Source organism: Sturnus vulgaris, chromosome 3 (genome assembly GCF_052056855.1).
Source record: "Sturnus vulgaris isolate bStuVul1 chromosome 3, bStuVul1.hap1, whole genome shotgun sequence".
NCBI classification, from domain to species: domain Eukaryota; kingdom Metazoa; phylum Chordata; class Aves; order Passeriformes; family Sturnidae; genus Sturnus; species Sturnus vulgaris.
In genome coordinates, this window is record NC_142245.1 from 3,023,553 (window position 1) to 3,033,815 (window position 10,263).

Below are 10,263 nucleotides of genomic sequence, written 5' to 3' on the forward strand. Positions count from 1 at the left end.
TGATGTTATGTTCACTTGTAAGGTTAAAGGGGATACTCCTGATAATGTTCTTTAAAACATTCTAAACAGATAAAGAAGCTTGCAAATTTCCAGAGCATTCACTCTGAGCTCAAAAATGCTGCATTAAGACAAAGTGCTCTAAGAGAAATGCATTAAGAAAATTTAGAAGACCTGGGTTCTATTTTGCTGCTCACCTGGGGCAGTTCTATAACCACTAAGTAATGTTACCTGTCAGGAGATTTGCTGCAGTAATCCAGTGCTCAGAAAAAAAAGATATGGATAGAAAATTGGAATCCTGAACCTCAATTTAGGTAGAATTCACCTTAGCAATATAGGTAACTTAAAAGTAAAAGTAAATAGTGTGAGCCACAGAGAGATCAGTCAAAATCTTTATGCAAAGTACATATTATCACTAGGGAAGATAAGAAAGCCTTTAAGCAAGAAATGAAAACAAACCTATTTCTGAACATACACCATCATTTTAACTTGCTACAGCGTGCCAATTACAGCTCTCAGAAAATATCAGCTCAGCTGTGCTCTGGCTGTTGAGCTACTTAAAGACTCAGTTATGTCTATCTTGTTCCCACTACAGGCCAGACAAAAACAAGGAAAGAAGTCAGCCAGGGCACATTTCAGCCCTGGAGACACATCATTCATGAGAGAAGTTGCTCTTCACACTCAAGTTTCCTTACCCTTCTCAGCCTAGCAACACATTCTGCCCCATTAAGCTTAACCCCTTACCAAAAATAGTTTCACCTGTGAACTTTATTAATTAAATATATTAACTTATTGAATTTATTATACTTGAAACGCTCATCAGGAAAAGCTGCTATAACCTGGGATCACCACAGCAGAGAGGCTGAAGCCAGTTCTTGCCAAGCCTTCCCCCTCTCTCACTTCTCTCTAGGAATACAAGAGCACAGCTGTTCAAAGCCAGACCGGCAGCCAGGAGACCCAGAGTCTCTCCCAGCAGTCAGGGAGAAGCAGCTATAGAGGCTCAACTCAAAAAATAACTTGAAGAAGCAAGAGCTCAGCCAACGACCATCTGAACCAAGCACACATGGATAAAGACTGAAGCAACCAGCTACATTCACAGATTTTAAGAGCAGCTATTTCTGCTCAGTGCCTTGGGAACCCAAAACTACACACCAAGAGCAACATATAGTTTTAAAATTTGTTTTCTGACCTGGAAAACTGTTACAGAATACAACAGAAACAGTGTGAGGAAAAGCAAAGTTACAAGAAAACAACAATCTGTTTGACTTCAGTGCTTTAATCCTGATTCCAAATGGAATTTGTGAACAGTGTATTAGGCACTGGATGGTGGGAGTAGTATTACATCCAATCCCAAGGCATTAAAAAGTGACTTGTTGTGCAAAGCCAGAACTGCTTAATTGATCCTAATGCTTTTTTAATTTATAAACTGAAGATGGTCTGCAGAGGAAATGGAATTCCAAGCCTTCCACCTGCCTGCCTGTGATCTGGAGTGGCTGATGTGACCTCCTCCTCTCCACTTCACCAAGCTCAGGCACAGCATTTCTCTTAGCAGCTGTATTACCCCCACAGTGCAGGAGCAGCAGGCACTGGATGAGGCTCGTGGGTGACACGTAGAAGATTTTGGAGCTGTTCCTCAAATAGGGGGTTCATGTGAATTGTCAGTACCACATTTGCTATCAGTACCTCAGTTATTGACCAGGCACGGAGCTACCAGAGACTCAGGATGAGAAGTCCATCCATGGACCGGTTTTCAAGTCTGTACCACCACAGCTTTTGTCAGCCTGCTCTGCACACCTTGCCACAGTGTCCTCCTCAAAGCCGGCAAACACTTTCTACAGTGTTACTCCATACAACATGAAATTCCTTACATGCCTCTCATGCTCTGGTTTAAATGCTTCCAGCATTCCCATTTAAAAAGTCCTCAGTGGTTTTAAGCTCAGCAAGAAAAATTTTGCTTTGGGCTGAAATTTGGTACAAGTTGTAAGAACTCACAAAAACCACTTGTGCTTCATGAAACGCAAAGGAAAGTCAGTAGGACCGTCTTGAAACTGCAATCCAGAACAGCAGCGACAGGAACAACCAGGAGAGGATAGAGGCTACCTGAGTGCACAGGTGATGATGTGGAAGGACTGAGCTGCCACTCTCACACACAGTGAAAAGAAAGGGTGCATAATAAACAGTGTGTGAGCCTGGCTCTTCTGAAGAGCCCGGGTAGCACAGCAGAGCCAAAGTGCTCATTATGGTCAATTGTGTTTTACAGTTACATGTTGTAGTTCACTACTTCTTATTACAGCCTATTGTTTCACTAGTGAGTTTGTGCATGCCTATTACATCACAGACCACAGAGGTTCACATTCATCAGCATCTTTTAAAAAAAACCTCCAGCAGATTAATTTCATAGAAAACTAAGACTCCAAAGTGGTTAATGGCTACCCAATGGCAAATATTTTTCAAACGTGCATTTGTTTGAACGCCTTCATACAGAGTGGCAGAGAAGACTCCCTTCCCTTGAAACCTTGGATTTTGTGAGGCTTCCACTGCTGAGAACACCACAGGCAAGACAGAAGGGCTGAGGGGTGGGAAACGTGCAGGTATACACACAATGCACAGTCAACAATGAATTAATGCTAGAATTCTTCATTACAGTGTGGCTAAATAGACATCAACACTCACAAGGCTGCTCATGAAAGCACTCACTAAATATAACAGGACTCAACTCAGCCACACATTCCAGGTAACACCTGTGTATTGCTGAGTAGCACCTTTAACCCAAACATACAGCTCTTTCTCCAAAATTTGGCCATGTTTTATTACTGCAGGCTTTAGGTTTACAATTCTAAATCTTTTTACCAACTAGCCTATAGCAGACAGGTTATGCAGTGAACATCCACTGTGCAGGGAGAACACCTCTTCATCTTTTAATTCTATCTATACAATTACTATTCGGGAAATAGCACTCCAGTAATTTAACCTGCTGCCTGATGACTTGGACTTTCAGTCTGGAGACTCAAATCATTGTTAGCTTGACCTCTGCGTATACACGCGGAAATTCCTTGGTAGCTTACCAAAAATAAAACAATAACTGCAATGACAAGGCTGCCTTTTCCCATCCTAAGGAAAATGTCAACCAAAAGAAAACGTTTTCTCAGGCAAGTCATTCAAGCTTAGTTCCTGAACATAAAGAACCTGTATCAAGCGACTGTTTAGTGCTGCGGACAAGGTCAGTTTGCTGAGCCTTTTAAAAATGTGTTAGCTTATTACTGTAAATAAAACTTCACACCACAAGTTGTTTGGTTTCTGATGTTCTCTCTCTCCTTGAGAGTGTTTATCACAGGTTATTACAGCGGCCAAGCTCACACATTTGGCTGCTGGACAGGCTGAAAGCAATGGCAAAAGAGCGAGCCATAAGCCAAGAACAGTGATTACACACGAACTGCTCCTTCTCCCTCGCTGCTGTCCCTCCAGTTGTTGCTGTGGACGTCTTTAGCACGGCCAAGCCCACAGCAAAAACACAAGAGCTCTGAAAACAACTCATTCTCAACAATTCTCCTGAAGCTCAGACTGCCTGCCTTCTTTCCCAACCATTTCCCTAGCACAGCTCGAGTCTCACGATGCCTCTGTGCCTCCAGACACCTCTCGCACACAGACTTTCTGGGGCACCTGCTCCTCCACGCACAACTGAGACACAAACACCCAGCGTTGTACTGCCGGAGCATACGGTGGCAGAGGACTCATCCTGCTTTCCTTCTCTGCAGGCTTTGAAAAAGCCAACTCTTATGTTTTACTCCCCTTTCCCCTGAAACTGTCCCGGGCATAGCCAGCATGCCAAAAAAGAAATCGCAGCTCTGTACCAAAGCTGATCTACCAAAGGTGAAGTAGAAACCACTCTCACGCCTTTCCTACTTGAGGCCACACAAACGTAAATGGTTGGGAAGCAGCAAGGGAAAGCAGATTGTGATGTCGAGGCACGTCTCATGCCCTAATGAGCCAAGAAAGAAGAGTATCTTCTGCGGAGGAAGTAAAGTGACCTAGGGTACCAAACTGCAAGCCCTGGGAGAACACATCCAGGGCTTGACAACTCCACCAGAACGAGAGCGACAACGAAAGGAACAGGAGCCAGAAGGGAAAGGAGAGGCTGGGAGGAGGAGACGGGAGATGGAGCGAGAGAACAGGTTGAAACAACTATGTTACGAGGACAGAGGTGGCAACATGCACACAGAAACACGGGAGGCGGGAGAGGAAGACGCTCGCGAAAGGCACCAGCTCAACACAGCTCGCACCGGCCAGGCGCAATTAGGCAGGAGAGCCCTCGCAGAAAGTTTGCCCGGCATTCAGCCGCCGGTCCAACACCGCACCACAGCACACGGCAGGGACAGCTCTGTCGCCGCCCCGCACCTGCCCTCCGCGCCGAGCAGGGCAGGGCCCGGAGCCCTCCCGCCCCATCGATCCGTAACCCCGCCGTGCCCCTGCCGGGGGAAGCGGGGGCTACTCACATCGTCCCACTTGACGAATTTGACGCCTTTCTTGAGGGTTTCCGAGACGCAGACGGGCTTGAGCTGCAGAGCGTGCACCCCTGGCTGTGCCCCGGCCATCTGCACCGCATGGACGCGCTCGCTCTGCCCCGGCGCGGAGGAGCCGCGGGAAGCGGCCGCTGCAAGAGGGACGCCGGGGCGCCGGAAACCCGGGAGAGAGGCCGGCGGAGGCGCCTGGAACGGGCAGGGAGGCGGCTGCCCGGGCGGCGAGGGCGAGAGGCTTCACTGGCGCTGGCCCAAGGAGCTGGCACGGCAGCGGCCGGGGCGAGCCATGCGGCGGCACATCCTCTATATACCGCCGGCCCGCCCGCTCCTCTCACACACACGCACGCACGCAGGGCACGGAGCCGCGGCGCTGCCCGCTCCGCTCCGCTCCCTCCCTCCCCGCTCCGCTCCTCCTCCCGCCCCGCCAGGCTCGGCCCCCGAGGTTCCCCCGCGCCCAGGGCAGCGCCGGCGGCGCCGCGGCGCCACCTCCCGGCCACGGCCACCGCCAGCTCCTGGCCACCAGCCACGGCCACGGTCAGGTTCCTCCGGAATGCAGAAAGACGGCAGGGAGACGCTGGGAACAGGAGATCCATCTCCCTTCTCTCGGGAAGCACGCGTGGGGCTCCGCTACCGCGCCGCAAGGCCCAGCAAGGGAGAGAGGGTGAGTGTCCGTGCGTCTCGTCCCACTGAGAGATGTGGCTGCAAAGGGAGTGAGCACTGAACCACGCAATGGGGGATGCTGGAAGGGACCTCCGGAGACCACCCAGTCCCACAGCCCTGCTCCTCCACACCCGGAGCAGGGGACACGGCAACACAGCCACGTGGGCTTGGGATGTCTCAGAGACCGAGACCTCACACCCTCCCAGTGCTGTTGCAGTACTCTGCACCTTCAGCACAGCTGTCCCTCGTGTTGAGTGAAACTTTGTCTTTTAGTTTTGAGGGAACAGATATTACAAAAGCAGAGGGACAGCGCTGAGCCTGCACAGTGATGCCAAAAGAAGAACAACTTCTAATTGAAAGAGCGGCACAAACAACTCCCAAAGCGTCATGCTTTAAAAAACACAAAGTGCTTTACCACAGCTTTTTTCATCTCATAAGATGAAGAGGCTTCCTCAAAACAAAGGCATATGACCTTAATTCAGTTTCAGGTATACTTAAAAGGCATAAAGATGGCAAAAAGTCCTCTCACCCAGCAAAATTCTAAATCCAGAGGTTTTAAGAAAATGTTTTTGAAGAACAAAGTTATATGTGCTCCACCAATGACCTTCTCTCTGTTAGAGCTCCTGTGCAGTCAAAGAGATAAAGCATCAGATGACACAGCTCATGAGATTTCTAATTTCTCTGTAGGAGTTGCCAACTGACCCTTGGGATTTAGGAGATGTTTAAACTTCTGCTACAGACAACGCAGATGACATAGAAAAAATATCTTTGTATTTTTAACTTAGTACTATTTTGAAATATCATTCCTCCAAATTAAACATTTTTTCTTCAATCTGAACCTGGAGATGCTGGTTTCATTTTTTCTTTAATTAAAAAGCTACAAAACTGGCATGTTAGACTGCTGATTTGCTCTTACTATAAAGAGTTGCTAAAGCTTTTCCTCTGGGTCTTGTCCAGATTCTTCTCCTTCAATGAAAAACTTTTGATTGCCTTTAGTGGGAGTTGAATCTGCTCCTTTACGATAGCCCATGCACACAGCGTACCCATTTCAAGGCCAATTAACCCATTTCATCTATTTTTTGTTCTTATTAATCTTCCATGCAAACATGGGTGTCACATCAGTCAGGATGTGAACCTGCTCTCTCCCTGCTGTGCTTCAATTCCCATTTGCCATGACTTAAAGAAACCATAACCAATTCTGCCTTTGGCTGCACTGATGTATGGGGTTGCTCCATGATGGGGGAAAAGGGAGAGATTTTCAGGGCCATTTTCACAACTGCCTTTTCATCTCATTTCATATGGCATACAAAAGAATGACAACACTACTAAAATACCCAGAAAATAAAAGCAGAGAGTACTGATGCTACAGTACTACTTATTTATGATCTTTTAAGCTCTTGCATTCCCAGCAGTCTACTGAAATAAGATCTTGGGAAGAAGTAAACCTTCTTCCCAGGGTTTACTTCTTGTGACATTTCCATGGCACCCTCCTCAACAAATCCACAATCCACCTGCATTTGGCCTGGCCTCATTTACAATCTTTGTTAGGGAAAAACAAATCACAGTTGATGATACCTCCGGATTCAGGATGATGCCATATATGCTCCCAGCAGCCATTGTGCTGAACATGGAAGAAGTGGCCCTATGGGTTAGGATAGGCTCTGATACTGGTGCCTGTCATTACAGATAAAACCTATCTGGAGCAATTTTGTGGTTTTTCAGACTTGAGTATTTTAATCTGATAGCTTTTGTCTGAAAAGCAATATGCCTTTTATATGGCAGGTATCTAATGAATTTTCCATCAAAAGGAAGAAGCGGCACAAAAGGAAATGGCATTATGCCTGGGCCTTTTAAACAACAGCTCTGGAAAGTGCTCATGATTCAGCCTGTGCTGAAATCCCGGCTCTGAGAAAACAGTGGGAATTTTAGCTTCAACCCAGATAGCTGGCTCATGTGTTACTGCTATTGCTTAACTGGCATCTGCTCCAGCAAGGAGCACATTTCTTGTTGTCTGGTGCATATTGCAAGCAAATTCAGTGTGTCACTCTAGTTTCCTTTTCCACAAAGCTTGAGGTCAGTGACCTGGAAACCAGCTACACTCAGCAGGATTGTTACACCCAGAAAGAATATGGAGATGTTGTCATTAAATGATTGGACCAAGCCTCACCAAAGAAGAATCAGACACCTTCCTCCAAAGCCTCAGTTAAACATCTGAATGCTTATCTTCTATTTCTTCTTCACTCAGCCCCTTTCAGCTCCAAGAGTAAAGGAAAGATGTAGTGTTCGAAAAAAACCCACTCAGCAATAGGCTTATTGAAGTGGTTATTCCAAATCACACAAATCAGATGTGATACCTGCTGGTCTCATGGTACTGCAAGAACTGTTTCAGGATATTTCGATTACTCTAGGTTCAAAAATCTGAGCCTAGACTCTAAAGGGATTGCCTTGCATAGACAACACAAGTAGCTTGAATGCAGTATAGCCATAAAGCATCATTTTTTATATAAGGGGCTTAGGTACCAATGTTTCATTTCCAGGGGAATAACTGAATATACAACGTTTTAGATACACATCTGGAAGTGTGTGTAAACACATCAGGAAAGGAGCAATAACTGATTTAAATAACAAATGGCTTTGACCAAAGTCAGATCAAATGAAGACATGGCAAAAGCTACGCAGAAAGACTATATGTGAAGTGATATGAGAAATGCACTAAAAATCTAAATTTACTATTTTAAATTTGGGTTCAGAGAAATAAATATTAAATATCTATTTCACTTGGTATCCTCAGCTTCTTGGTGTAATTCTAGATTTTAAAGAGAAGCAGGGGCCTCAGCCTTGCAAATGCTTCACTGCAATGGTGCAGTGAACATACTGAGAGTTTAATCCCAAATCCTGCAAACACTTATGTTTAAGATAAATTCAGCTTCGCCAGAAGTATATCATCCTAACTGCATTTTAAATTGGGTCAAATTATACTCTAATTATCAGAGGGAGCAGGATCATTAAGTTCTATGGAACAACTCTCCATAAAAGAAATACAGAAAATGTGACCCTCTCTCTCTGATTAAAGCTCAGTCCTGATAAAAAGCTCCTCTCAAGTCACGCAGACAGCAAAGCTCACACCTGACCAAGGAGACACACGTGCCATAAGGTGTGGTGAAGCTGCCTTGTGTGCTAAGAAGTGACACCTTCCAAATGCACAAGTTACTCATTTACTGAGAGAATTCATCTGCTAATTCTTCCTTGAGCTCATGGCCAGAGGCCATTGGAATCTGTTGATGTTTAATCTGCTTCCTTTACAAGTTGCCATACGTACAGAGCAGCAGTCAGATACAGCCTTGATCTTTACAAGGGAGCCTGATAACTTTGGTGGCACAGCCACTCAATCAGGTGACTCTTGAGGAGTGAATATAAAATTCTGGCACACAAGCCACCACCATAGCAACAAAGACAGCCTGGCAACAGCAGCTGCTACACAGAAATTGGAAGGGGAGGGGAATCTTGTGCAGGAGTCCATTTCCTGTTCAAATCATTTTCATTTTTCCCTCACATCAGAATCACAAGTGTCTTTAAAACACTGGGAGAATAAAGATTAATGCACAATGATGGAAATTATGACACAAATAGTGTCTTTGTGTAAATGAAGTGGCTGGGTCACTGTTACACCCACTAGGACAGCATTTCATTTTGGATGGATTTTGACCCGATGCACAGCTGGCCCCATGGAACTCCATGTCACCAGAAGCAGTCCACAATCCTCCAGGAAAACACCCTGTGTGAAGAAGAATGAACCCTGGATGGTTTGGACAGAAGATGCTAACAGAATTTCTCACCTGCTGGGGCCTCTTACCCTGCTCTTGCACTGGGGATGGACCCTGGTTTGAGAGGTCCTTCCCTGATCTGCTCCATCCCATGGGCCCCTCTTCTCCATGCAAGCCCTGACACTCCCTGCCTACTTCATCTCTGCTAAAAAAGCCCAAACTGTTACCCGAAGAACCCAAAATCATTGCCATTCTTGCAACAGTCAAAATGCCAAGTTAAAAAGTCAGCTAATGCATTCCCTAACAAGTGTTAATTCACCTTTTATGTACTATAATCTGTTATTGCTTCCCTGTTAAATTTACAGCATAATACATTCTTTTTTTACAGATTGTTAAAACCAGTCCATAAAACACAAAACACATTGAAGAATGTTGAAGTTAATTATGGAAGATTTCATGGCCTACCAGGTTTGGTAAATCACAGGCAGGGTAAACTGCCAAAGGTGCACTGACTCCAAAGCTGTGCATTTGTTTATCCCAGTGTAATTCATGCACCTTTGCCTTTTTTTGTTCTCTTCTAGCTCATCCTTTTTGTCCCAGCTGTATAAGCAGATTAGAACCCTCTCATAAGCAGATTCTCTCACCTGCTTGAGCTTACATTCAAGTTGAGCTGTGAGATGACAAAAATATCAAATGGGCTGCAACACAGAAATTGCCTTGAAAACCCCCAGCCCTTGTGTAGAGCAGAAATTTTGTGCTCTGGATAAAATAGCTGCTGCATGAATGGGACCTCTGTGCTTCATGCAAAGAGAAAAAAGCTGGTTTGTGCTTTTCTTGCAGTGTCTGAAAATCACACAAATCTCATGGTATCTTTCAGAGGCACAAAGATGCTCTTGGATTACATGCCCAGCAAGCCCATAATGAGAGTCAGCATACACACTCTCTGGATTCCCATCTGTAATTCCCACAAAATTTTTGCATGTATTGCTATGGCTGAGCAATATTTAACTAACAGCTCTCAGCTGTATTTCCCATTCCAATGGTGGAGTCATGTCCCATGGTGGCTAACTCACTTAGGCCTAGCTTACAAGTTTGGTACAGTTAAAAAAAAAAAGTATTTATTAAAGCTGGTGGCAGGATGGTTTGTTTTTAGAAAGATGGAAGATAAGTCTGAAAAAGTGTTCACAGATCTGGCCCAGTCCTCTTTCCTTACACTTAAAAGGATTTATCTCTCAAGTCCTTCAGCTCTTCCCATTTCATTCCTAAAGGCCAAGAGCCCAGCATACACATAGCCTGGATTCTGGAGATGACCAGGGCTTGGTTTA

The 10,263-nt window shown here is 45.4% G+C and overlaps 1 protein-coding gene across 4 annotated transcripts in view; it reads right to left on the bottom strand.

The window, feature by feature from the left end:
* PLCB1 (phospholipase C beta 1) overlaps nt 1-4,915 on the bottom strand; it is a 327,675-nt gene extending 322,760 nt beyond the window's left edge. For all 4 annotated transcript variants that reach the window (XM_088160734.1, XM_014895072.2, XM_088160735.1 and 1 more), the window contains exon 1: nt 4,491-4,915. In XM_088160734.1, the coding sequence (XP_088016860.1) occupies nt 4,491-4,589 (99 nt within the window). In that variant the 5' untranslated portion in view covers nt 4,590-4,915. The remainder of the gene's footprint in view (nt 1-4,490) is intronic.
* Between the last annotated feature and the right edge of the window lie 5,348 nt (nt 4,916-10,263).